At 39.5% G+C, this 19,932-nt stretch overlaps 1 protein-coding gene across 1 annotated transcript in view; it reads right to left on the bottom strand.

The window, feature by feature from the left end:
• Positions 1-19,932, bottom strand: part of RFWD3 (ring finger and WD repeat domain 3) — a 43,037-nt gene that overhangs the window by 14,157 nt on the left and 8,948 nt on the right. The window contains exons 4-7 of the mRNA XM_027119287.1: positions 16,706-16,902; positions 7,476-7,573; positions 3,888-4,082; positions 3,697-3,788 (exon numbers count right to left, since the gene is read on the bottom strand). Coding sequence (XP_026975088.1) covers positions 3,697-3,788; positions 3,888-4,082; positions 7,476-7,573; positions 16,706-16,902 — 582 coding nt within the window. The remainder of the gene's footprint in view (positions 1-3,696; positions 3,789-3,887; positions 4,083-7,475; positions 7,574-16,705; positions 16,903-19,932) is intronic.

The following is a 19,932-nucleotide window of genomic DNA, read 5'->3' as shown; positions in this document are numbered from 1 at the left end:
ATAGGAAAGTAGCATGCAGGGCTGAACTCATGAGCCTACTGGGGTGGGTCTCAGTGTTGAAGTAGGCAGTGATGACCAGGAATCTGGCTCTTACTAGGGAATGGGGACCTAAAATGCAAAATGAGGGATTACAGCCAAGCTCACTGCTTGAGTTAGAGCCAAATTATAAAAGAGTAAAAATGACCTGTTAAAAGACCAAGGTTATCTACTGGATAAAAAGAAAATAAGGTACTGGTTGTTCATCAGATATTCAAATTAAAGAACACTATAAAAAGAGGCTGGACTTCCCTGGTGGCACAGTGGTTAGGAATCTGTCTGCCAGTGCAGGGGACATGGGTTCGAGCCCTGGTCTGGGAAGATCCCACATGCCACGGAGCAACTAAGCCCATGTGCCACAACTACTGAGCCTGCACTCTAGAGCCCGCATGCCACAACTACTGAAGCCTGCGCTCCACAACAAGAGAAGCCACCGCAGTGAGAAGCCCGCACACCACAACAAAGAGTAGCCCCCACTAGAGAAAGCCCGTGTGCAGCAATGAAGACCCAATGCAGCCAAAAATAAATAAATAAATAAAATTTAAAAAGAGGCTTAAGTTAAAAAGATAGAAAGTATACACTAGGCGAATGTTAAAAAAAAGACTGATTAGAATTAAAAAGGATGAATAGGCATAAAGAGGAACAATGTGTAATGAAAGGACACATTCACCAGGAATAAAAATCATAAATCTGAATGTTTCAAAATATGAAATGCAAAAAAAGAAATTTCCACTCCAATGAGACAGGAGAGAAAAAAAGATGAAAATTAGAAAGGAAGGGATAAAGTGGCTCTTATAATTCAAGAGAACCCACAAACTATTAGAGTTCAGCAAGGCTGCTGTAGTCAAGATCAAGAAATTAGATCAACAGCATTCCCCATATACCAGATAACTGACTAGTAAATATAACAGAAAAAAATTCATGCGAAATAGCGTTCTAACAACAGCAACCTAGGAATAAAGTTAAAGGCTTTAAGAAGCAAAACACAGTTATAAAAGACACAAATGAAACAGGGAATAAGTGAAAGGATATTATATAATATTCACAGCTGGAAAGACTAAATTGAAGTACTGGTGCAAGAATTAACAAACAGACCCCGGAACAACAGAGTAGTCCATTCATAATATAGAAACTTAATTTAGGATAGAGGTAGCAATGGAAATTTATATAGAAAGAACATTTCTATATAAATTTTTATTTATTAATTTAAAATTATTTATTAGTTTTTAAATTATTAATTTTAACAATTAATACAATTGTGGTCATCCATAAAACTAGATTTTAGGTAGACTAAAAACTAGTGTAAAAACTAAAGCTTTTAAAGACATTTAAAAGGGGCTTCCCTGGTGGCACAGTGGTTAAGAATCTGCCTGCCAGTGCAGGGGACATGGGTTCAAGCCCTGGTCCAGGAAGATCCCACATGCCACAGAGCAACTAAGCCCATGCGCCACAACTACTGAGCCCATTCACCTAGAGCCCATGCTCAACAAGATAAGGCGCCACAATGAGAAGCCCGTGCACCGGATCAAAGAGTAGCCCTCGCGTGCCACAACTACAGAAAGCCCACACGCAGCAACAAAGACCCAATGCAGCCAAAAGAAAAAATTTATTTAAAAAAAAAAAAAAACATTTAAAAGAAGATATTATGTCTCCATGATTGTAATGTAGTAGGGACAAAAACACACAAAACGAGAGACTGATAAATGACTACACTAAAATTAAAAACTTGTGTTCAACAAAAGATACAATAGACAAGTTAAAGAGACAAACCATAAACTAGAAGATGACATTTGCAAGGTATACAACCAACAAAGAGTTGGTATAAGGAAAACAAAGAACTATAAATCAGTAAGAAACACTATATTTTGTTCAATATAAATGAGCAAAATATTTGAGCACAATGTATAGAAAAGTAGGTTCAACCGCAATTGAGGAAAAGCAAATCAAAGTAAATACTACTTCACTCCATGAAACTGGCAAAAATTAAGTCTGATAATATAAAGTAGGTGAGGGTATGAAAAAAAATGAGAAATCTCTTACACTGCTGCTGGTATATACTGGAATAGCCTCTTGGAAGAGCAATTTGACAATATCTAGTAAAGTTGAAATTACACGTACCCTATGATAAAGCAAATCCACTTCTAGACCTAAAGAAACTCACCTATCTCTCTGCAGCATGGCTTATATTAACAAAAACTGGAAACCACCTAACTGTCCACCAATACAAAATACATATAAGTAAACTCTAATTAGAGAAATAGAATATTATATAGAAATTAAAATGAATCAACTAGAGCTACATATATCAACTAGGATATGTGCCTCAGAGTATTAACCAAAAATCAAGTCTTTGCACATATCCTTAATCATTTCTTTAGAAAAAATGCCTGAAGCAGAATTACTTTTAGACTTCTGAAGCATATTGCCAAAGGCCTCTCTAAATGTTTGTGCCCGTGTACATTTTTACCAGTAATACATGAGCGAACCCACATCCCTGTACTCTCTCAGTGCAGGTTCTTTTTATTTTTTTTGGCTGTGCTGCGAGGCATGTGGGATCTTAGTTCCCTGACCAGGAATTGAACCTGTGCCCCTTGCAGTGGAAGCGTGCAGTGTTAACCACAGGACCGCTAGGGAAGTCCAGTGCAGGTATTTTTAATCTTTAATGTTCTTAGAGCATATTTTATAAGTAGTGTTATTAGCATTTGTTCATGGGCTTCCAAAATCTTGATAATTTCTTGCATTGTACGACAAGTGCAAAGCCTCATTTGTGAGACTTCTTTGCAGAGTACTGTTGCAGGAGGGCTTAGGGACACAAGAAACAAAAATTCTCAGTTTTTAAAAAGTATCATTAAGTCTATTCTAGTGACAAGGAGATTGAGACTTGGGAGTGTGTTCTAGATGGCCATGAATTGGCTACAAAGAGTAAGACAGAGGATTCCCTGATTCAGTGTTCACAGTGTTTAGCAGCAGAGGCAGGCAGTAAATGAATCCCTAGGGAAGAATCTGGACAGGCTACAAAAAATCCAGGCTATCTTTCTGATTGGGTCTGCTTCCCAGCCTAGGTGTGAGGTATTACTGTATGGCTAAAGGTTTCTCTATGACCTTTTTATTTTTTTAATTCATTCATTATTTATTTTTGGTTGCATTGGGTCGGTTGCTGTGCGTGGGCTTTCTCTAGCTGTGGTGAGCAGGGGCTACTCTTCCTTGCGGCACGTGGGCCTCTCATTGTGGTGGCTTCTCCTGTTGCAGAACATGGGCTCTAGGCACGCGGGCTTCAGTAGTTGTGGCTCGTGGGCTCTAGAGCGCAGGCTCAGTAGTTGTGGCTCATGGGCCCAGTTGCTCCATGGCATGTGGGATCTTCCCGGACCTGGGCTCAAACCCGTGTCCCCCGCACTGGCAGGCGGGTTTCTAACCACTGTGCCACCAGGGAAGCCCCAGATCATCATTTTTAATGCTATATGGAGAGCAAACCATGCTTCAGATGATCAGACATGTATCATAAATCACAGTGTTAGACAGATTGCCAATGATCCCCAGAGATCCCCAGTCACAGCCCAAGGAAAGCCTCAGAACCACACTAAGAGTGACTCATACCTTTTCAGAGGTGCATACAAAGAACCAAAAGCGAATATTCCAGCTAGGCAGACTCTTGCCACCTACCTTTTTGTGAGCTCCTGTTCACTAGTGTCCAAAGCTCTCAGGGTTCTGGCATAAAGGACAACGATGTCACTGTGCTTGGCTTTCTTGTTGCACTAAGGAGCCCAATGGGACACAATAAGTGTGGTTCTAGGAATCCTCCTGACTTAACATGTTGACTGTGCACATGCACAGTTCTTAACTATGGTCTTTACCTGAGGACATTTTCGTGCCTGTCCTTTGAGCCACTTAGAAATGCACTTATACCCAAAGAGGTGCCCACAGCGCAATGCCGAGAGCCGGTGATCCCCAGCATTGGTCCACTGTTCCAAACATATTGTGCAAGTGTCCGCTTCTTCCTCATCCACAGAAGCAGAAGCTAGAAGAGGATCAGACTTCTGGGGAGACTGCTAGATGGAAACCAGAATACATTCAAATTAGAGAAGATGCAAAATCAGTCTTGAAGATGTGAAACTCTATCAAATTAACAAAAGATACACAAAAATGATACAAACACAATTGAAAATGCCAAAGAAAAACCCCAACACCCATGAATCACTTCCCATCCTTTCCAGAATGCAATCTGGTCAAAGGTAATATAGGCCATGAAAATATTATTACCCTTTGAGCCTATAAAATTCTTGATTTTCTTTCATTCAAATGACAAAAAGGAGCTATATTTACGAAGATATTAAAACAAAACAAATCTAGAAGTGACCCAGTTAAATAACAACAGGGAATATTAAGTTTGTTATACATTGGAAATTAGGTCCATAATCAATTCAAGTAGCTATAAAATACCTGGCTCATGTGAATAAAGAAAAATAAATACCAGGAAAAAAAGAAAGGATATAAACAACTCACACAAAAACACAAATGGTCGGTAAGTGTTCACTTATAAAGAAATGAAAATTCAAGTAAGAGACCACATTTTTACTTTTTCATCTAATAGATGTCTGATGACACCAAGCACTGAGGGTGAGGGAGAAATGGGCATACTTACATACTGTTGCTGCAAGTAAAACTGGCACAAATTTTCCTGAGGGCAACTTGGCATTATCTATCAAAACTAAAAATACATACATCTTTCCTTTGATATAGCAATCTTTCTGCTAGAAATATATCCCATGAATATAATCACAAATATTTGCCAAGACAATAGTACAAAGATGCTCAGTGCAGCATGATCTTATTAGGAAGCAACAGCAACAACAAAGAAATAAAGAAAAAGGGAACAACCATAATGTACATGGCAAGGGAAGAGTTAACTAAAAATGTATTCCTATGTAAAAACACTGTGCAGCTATTACTACCAATAAGAATGAGATTCAATTTTATGTACTGACACTAAAAGGCTCTCCAAAATGCAGTAAGTTGGGGGAAAAGGAACAAGTCCAAGAACAGGATATTATATAATCCCTCTTGTGTGAATTTTAAGATAGAACATTTAAGTGAATTCAGTAAAGTTGAAGGATACAAAATTCATCTACAGAAATCTGTTGCATTTCTACACACTAAAAATGAACTATCAGAAAGAGAAATTAAGAAAATAATCCCATTTGTGAACTACATCAAAAAGAACAAAATACTTAGAAATAAATCTAACTGAAGAGGTAAAAGACCTGTACTCTGAAAATTATAAGACACTGATGAAAGAAACTGAAGACAACACAAACAAATGGAAAGATATACTATGCTCATGGATTAGAAAAATTAACACTGTTAAAATAATCATATCCCTGCCAGGTAATCTATAGATTCAATGCAATCCCTGTCAAAATATGAATAACATTTTTCACAGAACTAGAATAAACAATTCTAAAATTTGTATGGAAACACAAAACTCCAAATAGCCAAAGCAATCTCAAGAAAGAGGAACAAAGTTGGAAACATTACACTCCCTGATTTCAAACTATACTACAAAACTACAGTAATCAAAACAGTATGGTACTATCACATAAGCGGACATATAGATCAATGGAACAGAACAGAGAGCCCAGAAATAAAGCCACACTTATATGGGCAATTAATTTACGAACAAAGGAGGCAAGAATAGACAATGGGGAAAAGACAGCCTCTTCAATAAATGGTGTTGGGAAATCTGGACAACTACATGCAAAAAAATCAAACTGGACTACTTTCTCACATCATATACAAAAGTAACCTCAAAATGGACTGAAGATTTAAATATAAGACCTGAAACCATAAAACTTCTAGAAGAAAACATAGGCAATAGGCTCTTTGACATCAGTCCTAGCAGTATTTTTTTTGAATATGTCTCCTCAGGCAAGGGAAGCAAGCGAAAATAAACAAACAGGACTACGTCAAACTAAAGTTTTTGCACAGCAAAGGAAACTATCAACAAAATGAACAGGCAGCCTACCGAATTGGAGAAGGTATTAACAAAAGATATATCTGATAATATCCAAAATAAACAAAGAGCTCATACAACTCAACAGCAAAAAAACCACCTGATTAAAAATGGGCAAAAGGGGCTTCCCTGGTGGTGCAGTGGTTGAGAGTCCGCCTGCCAATGCAGGGGACACGGGTTCATTCCCCGGTCCGGGAAGATCCCACATGCCACGGAGCAGCTGGGCCCGTGAGCCATGGCCCCTGGGCCTGCGCGTCTGGAGCCTGTGCTCGGCAACGGGAGAGGCCACAACAGTGAGAGGCCCGCATACCGCAAAAAAAAAAAAAAAAAAAAAAAAGGGCAAAAGACACGAACAGACATTTTCCCAAAGAAACAGCCAACAGACACATAAAAAGAAAAGATGCTCAGCATGACTAATTATAAGGGAAATGCAAATTAAAACCACAAAGAGATACCACCTTATATCCATCAGAATGGCTATCATCAAAAAGACAACAAATAACAAGCATTGGTGAGGATGTGGAGAAAAGGAACACTCATGCACTGTTGGTGGGAATGTAAATTGGTGCACCCACTATAGGAAACAGTATGGAGTGTGGACAAATAGCATATAATCTCACTTACATGTGGAATCTGAAAAATAAAACAAAACAAAAAAACCCAGACTAAGAGACACAGAGAATAAATGGGTGAGTGCCAGAGGGAAGGGGAGTGGGCTATGGCAAAATAGGTGAACGGGATTAAGAGGTACTAACCTCCAGTTATAAAATAATAAACCATGGGGATGTAATACATAGCATGAAAAATGTGGTCAATAATATTGTAATAACTTTATATGGGGATAGATGGTTACTAAACTTATTGTGGTGATCACTTCATAATGTATGCAAATGTCAAGTCACTTTGCAGTACACTTGAAACTAACATAATACTGTACATCAACTATATTTCAATAAATAAAGAAACAACATTTATACACATAAGTAAATTTATATGAGAGTAACTTTTCTAGAGAGAATGAATAAAAATAGAAACTTGCAAAAAGTGAATCAATGATGTTTTGGAACTGGCAGGGTCCACAGTTGGTATAAATAAGTCTCATACTGAGGACAGTGATATCTGTAATTTTTAAAAATAAAAACTGTTTATCTCATAGCAATCTTTCTGCCAGGCAGTTCATAAACTGCATTCATATCTACTACTTAAACTGATACTTAACCTTCTTAGGTGGACAGGACAAGTTCTCCTCACATCTTCCCCTACTCCATGTTTTTAAACCTAAGGGGAGGCAGTCACACAAATAATGAGTAACTTGTATAGGATCTACACCTGGACCCCCTGCCTACAAAGTCTGTGGGTTTTCCACTTTAATCTGCAGCTGCCTTTTTAAATGTAAATAGAAACCTCTCATTTAAAAGGATGTTCATATTACCTGTTTGGGGAGAGTCTCTCCTCCACCAATACATGTAACTTTTTGCTCTGTTGAGATATCTCCGAGTTGCTCTGCCAAGTCGTTACCTCCTACTTGCTCTGCCAAGTCGTTTCCAGAAATGATGGGATAGGTAATATATAAAAGAAGATATAAGTCAGGTATGAGGCTAGCAGGAGTGCCTGACTCACCACAGCTTTCCATTTCTAATTGATACTGTTGATGTAAAAGGAATGACAATTTCCCCAAGTAGCATCAATGAATCCTTTTTTTTTCCGCTGTGCAGCACGTGGGATCTTAGTTTCCTGACTGCGGACTGAACCCAAGCCTCCTGCAGTGGAAGCATGGAGTCCCCACCACTGGACCGCCAAGGAAGTCCCAATGAATTAATTTTTAAATGTAGACAGAATAGTAAACTAACCCACAAGTACCCATCACCCAATTTCAAAAATAATATTTTTCCAATATTGTTCCAAATAAGCCCCCATTCCCTTTATTTTCTTTCCTAATAACAAACCCTAAAATGTGGTTTCACTTGTAAAAACTTTTGTAACACTCACTGATAAGGACTTTTTTTTTTTACATAAACACTATACCTAACAAAATTAACAATACTATATCTAACAAAGTTAACAATAATCCTTCAATAACATCCCAGGCACCCAGTTTGTACTCAAAATTTCCCAGTTGTTGTTTTGTGGCCACATAGTGAGGCATGCAGGATCTTCCCCAACCAGGGAACAAACCCATGCCCCGCGTAGAGTCTTAACCACTGGACCACCAGGGAAGTCCCTCCCAATTGCTTTACAGTTGCTCTTTACAATAGATTTATTCCAATCAGGATCCAAACAAGATCTTCAAACAGTGAGCTTGGATTGTTATGTCTCTTAAGTCTTTTTCATTTATAACAATTCTCCTTCACTTATTTCTATCTCCTCCTTGTCACTGATTTGTTGAGGGAGATTTGGTCATTTGTCTTATGAAATGTCCTACATCCTGGATTTGGCTGATTGCTTCCCGTGGTATTCCTTACTTACTGCTTCACTGCCTGCCTTTCCTATAAACTGGCCGTTAGACCTAGATGATTTTGTAGATTGAATTCTGTTTTTTGGAAAGAGGAAGGGCAGCAAGAAACTTAGGTTTTGTGCTTCTGATAGCAGTACACCAGGAGGCTTATACTGGGTTCAGGTGATGTCAGTCTGACCCCTAGACTATCTGGTTCCTCAACAACCTTTCACAGCTTCCATTAATGGTCAAGATAGTAATCTTAATTTTTAGTTATTTTTCTTTTTGAGGCTCAAATTGTTCCATCGTAAGCCAGAAAGAATCCCTTCAAATTGGCTCTTTAAAAAAAAATCTTTTATTGAAATGTAATATGCATACAGAAAAGTGTACCATAAATATTTTTAGTGAATTTTCACAAACTGAACTATAAACCAGAACATCACCAACAACCCTAAGAGTGGCCCTTATACCCTTATGTCCTCCTTTTACCTTGGGTGACAGGCAGGGAGGTGACCTTGCCCCCCAAAAGTAACTACTTTACTAAATTTTAACACCATCAACTGGTTTTGCCTGTTTTTGTATATAAATGGCATCTGAGTTACCCACTTTCTGCTACTTCTGTTTGACATTCTTTGCAAGGTTTTTCCATACTAATGTGTGGAGTTGTAGTTCATTTTCACTTCTGTGTTTTACTGCGTAAAAATATAACATTTATTTATCCATTCTACTGCTAATGGGTTTGTGGATAGTTTTCAGTTTTTTCCTATTACAAACAGTGTTATTACATTCTTATACATGTCGTTCATGAACACATGTACTCACTTCCTTGGCTATATACCTAAAAGTGAAATTGTTGAGCCACTGGTTCTATATATATATAGTGAGTGTATAACAATACTAGCAAAATGTTTATACCAATTTACATTTTGATATAAAAGAGGACATCAAAATCATAAAATGTGGGGGAGGAGAGTAAGAAAATGTAGATTAAAAAAAAAAATTTCCTTAAATGTATTTGAGCCCATATGACTACCAGTCTAAGGCAAGCAGATATAGGAAAGGGTTACTATACTTGAAAAACAGGGTAACCACAAATTAAAAACATACACAAAAACCAAAAAGAAGAGAACATAAGTATAATACAAAAGATAATCGGGGGAAGGGATAAATTGGGAGACTGGGATTGACAAATACACACTACTATATATAAAATAGATAACTAATAAGAACCTACCGCATAGCACAGGGTACTCTACTCAATACTCTAATGACCTATATGGGAACAGAATCTAAAAAAGAGTGGATATATATATATGTATAACTGATTGACTTTGCTGTACAGCAGAAACTAACACAACATTGTAAATCAGCTATACTCCAATAAAAACTAATAATAAGAAGAATCAAACCACAAAAGGAAAAACAAAAAGAAAAAAAGGGAAAAAGAAGAAATATAAAATCAATGGGAAAACAAGGTTTAAAATGGCACTAAATACATATCTATCAATAATTACCTTAAGGACTCCCCTGATGGTGCAGTAGTTAAGAATCCGCCTGCCAACACAGGGGACATGGGTTTGATCCCTGGTCTAGAAAGCTCCCACATGCCACAGAGCAACTAAGCCCATGTGCCACAACTACTGAGCACATGTGCTGCAACTACTGAAGCCTGCGCATCTAGAGCCCATGCTCCACAAGAGAAGCCACTGCAAGGAGAAGCCTGTGCATGGCAACAAAGAGTAGTCCCCGCTTGCTGCAACTAGAGAAAGCCCGTGCACAGCAATGAAGACCCAACACAGCCAAAAATATAATAATAATAATGATACATTTTTTTAATTAAAAAAATTGAGAAAATAATAAAGAAACTGTAACATTAAAAAATAAATAAATAGGGGGCTTCCCTGGTGGCGCAGTGGTTGAGGGTCCGCCTGCCGATGCAGGGGACACGGGTTCGTGCCCCGGTCCGGGAGGATCCCATGTGCCGCGGAGCGGCTGGGCCCGTGAGCCATGGCCGCTGGGCCTGCGCGTCGGAGCCTGTGCTCCGCAACGGGAGAGGCCACAGCAGTGAGAGGCCCGTGTACCGCAAAATAAATAAATAAACAAACAAATAAATAAATCGTATATTTCTTTTAAAAAAAATTACTTTAAATGTCAATGGACTAAATGCTCCAATCAAAAGACACAGAGTGGCAGACTGGATAGAAACAACAAAAGCCTACAATATGCTGCCTACAAGAGACCCACTTTAGGGCAAAGCACACATACAGATTGAAAGTGAGGGGATGGAAAAAGATATATGGTGCTAACAGAAATGATAAGAAAGTGGGGGTTGCAATACTCATATCAAAATAGACTTTAAGAAAAAGGCCATAAGGAAAGATAAAGGACACTATATAATGATAAAAGGATCAACACAAGAAGAGGATTTTAACTCATCAACATATATGCACCTAATATAGAAGCATCAAAATACATAAAACACAATTAACAGACATAAAGGGAGAGACTGACAGGAATACAATAATAGTAGGAGACTTTAACACCCCACTCACATCAATGGACGGATCTTCTAGACTGAAAATCAATACAGCAAACAGAGATCCTAAATGATACAACGGAACTGTTAGACTTAATTGATATTTTTAGAAATTATCTCAAGCATCTTTTGTGACCACGACAGCATGAAACTAGAAATCAACCACAGAAAAAGAAATGAGAAAAAAACGATTGCATGGAAACTAAACAACATGCTACTAAAAAACCAATGGGTCAATGATGAAATCAAACAGGAAATTAAAAAATACCTTGAGACAAATGACAATGAAAACACAACCATACAAAATCTATGGGATGCAGCAAAAGCAGTTCTTACAGAGAAGTTCAAGCGATACATGCCTTCCTCAAAAAACAAGAACATGTTTTTTGTCATAAACATGTCTGTTTATGACAAACTCACAGACAATATAATACTCAATGGTGAAAAGCTGAAAGCATTCCTGCTAAAATCTGGAACAAGACAAGGATGCCCACTCTCACCACTTCTATTCAACATAGTACTGGAAGTCCTAGCCACAGCAATCAGACAAGAAAAAGAAATAAAAGGTATCCAAATTGGAAGGGAAGAGGTAAAACTGTCATTATATGCACATAATATGATACTATATATATAAAATCTTAAGGACTCCACACAAAAACTACTAGAACTGATAAAGGAATTCAGCAAGGTAGCAGGATACAAGATTAACATACAGAAATCAGTTGCATTTTACACTAACAATGAAGTATCAGAAAGGGGATGTAAAAATACAATACCTTTTAAAAATCACACCCGCAAGGGACTTCCCTGGCAGTCCAATGGTTAAGACTCCGCACTTCCACTGCATGGGGCATGAGTTCAATCCCCGGTCAGGGAACTAAGATCCCGCATGCTGTGTGGCCAAAAAGAAGAAAGAAAAAAATCACACCCCCCAAAATAAAATATTTAGAAATAAACCTGACTAAGGAGGAAAAAGACTTATTCACTGAGAACTATAAAACATTAATAAAGGAAACTGAAGATGATTCAAAGAAATGGAAAGATATCCCATGCTCTTGGACTGGAAGAATTAATACTGCTAAAATGGCCATACTACCCAAAGCAGCCTACAGATTTAATGCAATCCCTATCAAATTACCCATGACATTTTTCACAGCACTAGAACAAATAATCCTAAAATTTATATGGAACCATAAAAGACCCAGAATTGCCAAAGCAATCCTGAAAAAAAAGAATGAAGCAGGAGGCATAACCCTCCCAGACTTCAGACAATACCACAAAGCTACAGTAATCAAAACAGCATGGTATTGGCACAAAAACAGACATATGGATCAATGGAACAGAAAATAGAGCCCACAAATAAACCCACACACCTACAGTCAATTAATCTTCAACAAAGGAGGCAAGAATATACAATGGGAAAAAGACAGTCTCTTTAGCAAGTGGTGTTGGGAAAGTTGGACAGCCATATGTAAATAAATGAAGTTAGAACACACCTTCTCACCATACACTAAAATAAATTCAAAAGACTTAAAGATAAAACATGACACCATAAAACTCCTAAGAAGAGATCATAGGCAAAACAAATCATACCAATGTTTTCTTAGGTCAGTCTCCCAAAGCAATAGAAATAAAAACAAAACTAAATAAATGGGACCTAATCAAACTTACAAGCTTTTGTACAGCAAAGGAAACCATAAGCAAAATGAAAAGACAACCTACAGAATGGGAGAAAATATCTGCAAAAGATGCGACTGACATGGGCTTAATTTCCAAAATATACAAACAGCTCATACAACTCAACAACAAAAAAACAACCCAATCAAAAAATGGGCAGAGTAAGTCAGAAAGAGAAAGACAAATACCGTATGCTAACACATATATATGGAATTTAAGGGGAAAAAAAAATGTCACGAAGAACCTAGGGGTAAGACAGGAATAAAGACACAGACCTACTAGAGAATGGACTTGAGGATATGGGGAGGGGGAAGGGTAAGCTGTGACAAAGCGAGAGAGAGGCATGGACATATAAACACTACCAAATGTAAGGTAGATAGCTAGTGGGAAGCAGCCACATAGCACAGGGAGATCAGCTCGGTGCTTTGTGACCGCCTGGAGGGGTGGGATAGGGAGGGTGGGAGGGAGGGAGACACAAGAGGGAAGAGATATGGGAACATATGTATATGTATAACTGATTCACTTTGTTATAAAGCAGAAACTAACACACCACTGTAAAGCAATTATACTCTAATAAATAAGTAAAAAAAAAGATACAAGGAAATAAAAATTTTAAATAAAAATTACTCAAACCCCCCCCCCCCCAAAAAAATAGAACTCAGGCCTACCGGACTGAATCACAGTCCGGTGAATCACAATCTGCACTTTTACAATCTCCCCAGTGTACTTGTGTACCCATGAATAGTTGAAAGGTACGTTTCTACCTCGACATGTCTTTTCTGTCTGAGAAATACACACATTTTATCCAATTTGATATAAATAAAACACTCAAAAATGCAAAGAAAAAAAAAAGGGCAGAAGAGGGACCTCCCTGGTGGTGCAGTGGTTAAGGATCCGCCTACCAATGCAGGGGACATGGGTTCAATCCCTGGTCTGGAAGGATCCCACATACCACGGAGCAACTAAGCCCACGTGCCACAACTACTGAAGCCCGCACACCTAGAGCCCATTCTCAGCAACGAGAAGCCACCGCAACGAGAAGCCCAGGCACCGCAACAAGAGAAAGCCCACGTGCAGCAACAAAGACCCAACACAGCCAAAAATAAATAAATAGATAAATAAATATCCTATGATAAACCATAATGGAAAAGAATATATAAAAAAAGAATATACATATATATATGTATAACTGAATCTCTTTGCTGTACAGCAGAAACTAACACAACATTGTAAATCAACTATGCTTCAATAAAAAAATAAATAAAGTGAACCTCTTACAAGCAGAATTAAAAAAAAAAATTTACACTCCCACCAGTACTCTATGAGAGGTCTGGTTGCTTTATATCCTTCCCAATACTTGATATTGTCAGTCTTTTAAATTTTAGCTGTTGCGGTGGGTGCACATCAGTTACCACACTGTGGTTTTAATCTGTATTTCCCTGATGACTAATCAAATCTCTGTATATATTTATTGGACATTTAGCTATCTTGTTTTGGAAATACCTTTGCAAATCTTCGGCCCATTTTTCTATAAGGTTGTAGAAGTTATTTATGTATTCTAGATATAAGCCCTTTTCTGGATATATGTATTATGAATGTTTTCTCTAGTCAGTGGGTTGCCATCTCACTCTTTTAATGATGTCTTTTTTTTTTTGGCTGTGTTGGGTCTTCGTTTCGTGTGAGGGCTTTCTCTAGTTGCGGCAAGTGGGGGCCACTCTTCATTGTGGTGCGAGGGTCACTCTTCATCACGGTGCGCGGGCCTTTCACTATTGTGGCCTCTCTTGTTGCGGGGCACAGGCTCCAGATGCGCAGGCTCAGTAGCTGTGGCTCACGGGTCTAGTTGCTCCATGGCATGTGGAATCTTCCCGGACCAGGGATTGAACCCGTGTCCCCTGCACTGGCAGGTGGATTGTTAACCACTGCGCCACCAGGGAAGCCCTGGACATTTCTGATTGCAGCACATCAAGAGGCACATAAAATCTGGTGGTTTCACTTTCTGAAATGCTAAGATTGATCAGTGGGTTCAGGTGGTGTCAGCCTGGTCCCTCTATTAAAAAGACTCCCACCAACCTTCCAATCTAATGGTTTGAAGAGTCACTGATGATCTTTGACTAGATACATCAATGCATTAGGAGTCACAAAATGATAATTTTCCCCCCTATCATTCATGCTACAATTACTAGCTGGAATTTTTCTATTAAAAAAAACTTCCTTAGGGGGTGGGTGGAAGGGAAGAATAGGCAGAGCATAGAGAATCTTTAGGGCACTGAAAATACTGTATATATTATAATGATGGATGTATGTCATTATACATTTGTCCAAACTTATAGAATGTGCAACACCAACAGTAAACCCCAAGGTAAACCAAAGACTTCGAGTGATTACAGTGTGTAACTAACGCACCATTCTGGTGAATGATGCCAATAATGGAGAGGCAGTGCATGTATGTGTGGGGGAGGGAGGGGGGCAGGTGCATATGGGAGATCTCTCTAGCTTCCTTTCAGCTTTGTTGTGAACCATAAACTACTCTAAAAAAAAAAAAAGTCTTAAAAACAAACAAACAGGGCTTCCCTGGTGGCGCAGTGGTTGAGAGTCCACCTGCCGATGCAGGGGACACAGGTTCGTGCCCCGGTCCAGGAAGATCCCACATGCCGCGGAGCGGCTGGGCCCATAAGCCATGGCCACTGAGCCTGCGCGTCCGGAGCCTGTGCTCCGCAACGGGAGAGGCCACAACAGTGAGAGGCCCGCATATCGAAAAACAAAAACAAAAACAAAAAACAAACAAACAAACAAACACTTAAAAGACCTTCTCCATCAACTATTTGGTTTTCTGGATACAGTTCACGTAGGAAAGGCAGGATAAATGCTTAATCCTCTATTCAACAGTTTTCAGAGCAATGAGTTAGGGCTCTAATAACTTATTATGGTGATAAGTTAGGTTTTTTTTTTTTTTTAAAAAGTGCACAATTATGAATTTATAGATTCACACAGATTTGATGTATTTCAATCTGTAATCTAAGAATACATTCATTATTCTTTTTAATGCTCAAACTGTCCCAACTTAGGCCAGTAGGATCTCTTTCAGGGTTGCACCTGTGCCTACTGATGTAACTGTGTAAGACTCAGACGGCTTCCTTGCTTTCCAGCACAATAAAATGCCCTAGGCCCATCTTGTATATTTCCTATCACAGACCTGGAAAGCCATTTCTCCAAGCCTTGGTCCCCTTTAGTGTGAGAAGACCACAGTGTAGGGTATCAGATAGGTTTTTTGGTTTTTGTTTTTTTTCTGGGTAAAGATTTAATTTTATTTATTTTTGGCTGCGTTGGGTCTTTGTTGCTGCGCACGGGCTTTCTCTAGTTGTGGCGACCGGGGGCTACTCTTCATTGTGGTGCGCAGGCTTCTCCTTGTGGTGGCTTTTCTTGTTGCGGAGCATGGGCTCTAGGCGTGTGAGCTTCAGTAGTTGTGGCTCGTGGGCTTAGTTGCTCCGCAGTACGTGGGATCCTCCCAGACCAGGGATCGAATCCGTGTCCCCTGCATTGGCAGGCGGATTCTTATTCACTGTGCCACCAGGGAAGTCCCCAGAGAGTTTTTTAATACAAGCATATGCTTAAAGGGTCTCTGCGCATCTACTGTTAAATAAACTTCCACTTGCACAACACGTAACATTACACTAGGACTTAAAAAGTACCGGACTAGACAGGGTGCTGAATTTACAAAGCTTTTCTTTTAAATAATCTACTTCCTTCTCAAATGTCTAAGAAAACGAAAGGGAATGTAAAATGCCATTATAAAGTGACCAACTCAATGGGTCACAAATCACATTAAATTGCAAGCCAGATCAAATCCTCTCTATATAGTTATGGCCAGTGAAAGCTCTGTACTATAAAGCATTAATCTATGACATTTGGGGTGAAAAGGCAAAGTATTAAAACACTAGTCTAGAGTTTCTAGCCTTCTGGAGTCTAAGCTTTCCAGATGTTGACCTTGTGGATCAAATCTGGATAAAACACTCACCTTCTAAAACAACAGCTCTAGGTTCCTCTGCCTGGACAACTCCCTCTTCATACTCTGTGGAGCTGTCACTGTCAGAACTACCTGATACCTGCAAGTCTTCAGAGACAGGATTCCTAGTCTCTGAACCATAAGAGGTGGCTGGCGAATGAGGCTGCGTCCTGCTCACTTGAAAGTAAGCATCCAGCGGTGATCTCAACCTATATATGCAGAAAGACAACAGAATTCTTGTACAATGCACCATCATCACAAGAATAATCCACAGTAATTTGGAGGTAAATCCTAGTCATTTTAATGCATCACCAGGCCATTAAATGCTGCCTTTGAACGCTGAAGTAGGAATAGAGATTCAGGCAGGTGCTGACTGGACTAGACATGCTCTTTCCACTCAAGTATTCCATTAGCCCACACTGAAGCCTGACCCCTCTGCTAAAAGCTAATCCTACTTTACTGGCATTTCTTTTGTCAATACCTTTTAAAGACATGACTCATTAATATAACGAAAGGGAGGGAGGGAGGGAGGGCTGACTCAGCAATTTGTCTGCTGATATTAGGGGGCTGAAAAGAGAGTGGGCAAGATGAAAAAGGGCCCTATTTTTTTTTTCGGTACGCCAGCCTCTCACTGCCGTGGCCTCTCCCATTGCAGAGCACAGGCTCAGGATGCACAGGCCCAGCGGCCATGGCCCACGGGCCCAGCCGATCCGTGGCATATGGGATCCTCCCGGACCAGGGCACGAACCCCTGTCCCCTGCATCAGCAGGCGGACTCTCAACCACTGTGCCACCAGGGAAGCCCTAAAAGGGCCCTATTGATCAAATATGGCCTCACGGGATTCTGCTTCTGCAGCTACTAAGACCAAGGTCTTTTGAAGGTATGAAGCCTGGCTATGGTCATCATTGTCTCATCTCTTATTTTGAGCCACTTTTCAAGTCAAAAATGTCAAAGAAGGACAAAAGTTCTCTCTTTTGCCTGCTCAAACCTGCTGTTGAGCTCTCTAGTGATTTTTTTCCATTTACTGTGTCAACTCCAGTATTTCTATTTTATACATTTTTATAACTTCAGTCTCTTTATTGATATTGTCTATTTTGTTGTTTTATACTTTGCTTTAGTTCTTTGAATATATTTAAATAGCAGATTTAAAGTTGGTCTAGTAAGTCCAACATCTTGGCTTCTTCATGTACAGTTTCTATTTTTTCTTCCTATGTTTTGGTTATACTTTCTTTACATATCTTATTTTTTCTTGAAAACTGGACGTTTCAAATAATATAATGTGGTAACTCTGGAAATGAGATTTCACCCATTCCCAGGGTTTGTTGTTGTTGCTATTTCTTATAGTTGTTACTATTGGTTTAGTGACTTTTCTGAAGTTAATTCTATAAAGTTTGCATTCTTTGTTGTGTGTGGCCACTGAAGTTTCTGTTTGGTTAGCTTAGTGTTCAGTTCATGACTAGACAGAGATTTCCTTAAACACTTGGAATCAGTACACCTCCCAGTCTTTGGTGAGAGACTTGATGTGTGTGTTGGGACACATCATCAATAATCAGCCAGGCAGGTGACAATTCTGCCTCAGCCTTCATTTCCTGCTTATGCAGAGCCTCAAAGTCAGCCAGAGTTGAGAGCTTAGTGCCTTCCTAGGTCTTTCCTGATTGTGGGCCCAGCTGCACACAGCCCTGGGCATGTATGTGGCCTTCTAGATTCCCAGGAATATGTCAGAACTTTTCAAAACCCCATAGGAAGATCTCATTCTCCACCTTTTCCTTTTAAGCTTTTTGGTTAGTCTAATGTTTGCCCCAGTGGTCATCCACTGCCACAGGCAGACCCTGGGGAAAAGGCTTTAGAATTTTCGAACTGGACAAGCCAGGGATTGCCTTTCAAGTGGGATCTTCCAGGAAACCAACAAACAGGTCAAAGGAAGAGAATTCTCTGGGGATGAGGCTTTGAAGGACCTCCAATTCCATTCTACTCTCTCTAGTTGCTTCCAGACTGCTGCCTTTTCACTGTGATTGCAGGCATTTAGTTTTCAAGACTACTATGGAGGGACTTCATAGTAAGTCCCTCGATAGTAGTGGTTAAGAATCAGCCTTCTAATGCAGGGAGCATGGGTTCGCTCCCTGGTCGGGGAACTAAGATCCCACATGCCGTGGGGCAACGAAGTCCGCGTGCCACAATGAAAGATCCCACATGCTGCAACTAAGACCCAACGCAGCCAAATAAATAAATAAATTTTTTTTTTTAAAAAAAGACTACTATGAAGCTGAAGAAGGGGATGGGAATAGGGAATGCCACAAAGCTTACAGTTCTTACTGAGATTCAGCTGGTTTGAGAATCACTCACTGAATTGCTACAAGTATTTGGTTAATTTCCAGAGTACTGAAAAGTTGATTTTGATAAATTTTGCCAGTTGTTTCAATTATTTTTTTAAAAAATAAATTTATTTATTTATTTATGGCTGTGTCGGGTCTTCGTTTCTGTGTGAGGGCTTTCTTTCTCCAGTTGCGGCGAGCGGGGGCCACTCTTCATCGCGGTGCGCGGGCCTCTCACTGTCGCGGCCTCTCCCGTTGCGGAGCACAGGCTCCAGACGTGCAGGCTCAGTAGCTGGCACACGGGCTTAGTTGCTCCATGGCATGTGGGATCTTCCCAGACCAGGGCTCGAATCCATGTCCCCTGCATTGACAGGCAGACTCCCAACCACTGCGCCACCAGGGAAGCCCTGTTTCAATGATTTTATGGAGAGAATTTTCTGGGGTCCTTACTCTGCCGTTTTCACTGATGTCACTCAGGTTTCCTTTTCAAAAAAAAATGCTAACCAAGTTTACAAACTTATTTTAGGAACTGTGCATGAACAGCAGCTATAGCTACTCATGAGAATAAGAATATAAGAACAGTATTTCCTAAGAACATTTTAACCAAATGAAATACATAATAAAGTTAGGCTATTACGTGCATATCAATAGCATTCTGCATAGAAACCAGTAAAAAATTAAGTGATTGACTATTTTTTAAAAAACCACTCATTAATATTGCTTTTACATAGCAAAAGAGGCATTTCCAAGGTCAGGCGGGGACATATAAAAGACGAACTATGAAGAGCAACTGGGAGGCAGTGCTAGGAGTACAGTCTTAGAACCCAAGAAATTCTCCTTTTTTCCCGCACTTATCATCTCTGAATTAAATAACAGTATAGTAAGTTCTTGCCCCTTGCTTACCCTCTATAGTCCTAGATTCCATAA

Source organism: Aethalodelphis obliquidens, unplaced genomic scaffold (genome assembly GCF_003676395.1).
Source record: "Aethalodelphis obliquidens isolate GAN/ISIS:26980383/991018 unplaced genomic scaffold, ASM367639v1 scaffold20, whole genome shotgun sequence".
Lineage (NCBI taxonomy): Eukaryota > Metazoa > Chordata > Mammalia > Artiodactyla > Delphinidae > Aethalodelphis > Aethalodelphis obliquidens.
The sequence above is the reverse complement of the archived record's forward strand: the minus strand, read 5'-3'. Positions and strand labels throughout refer to the sequence as shown.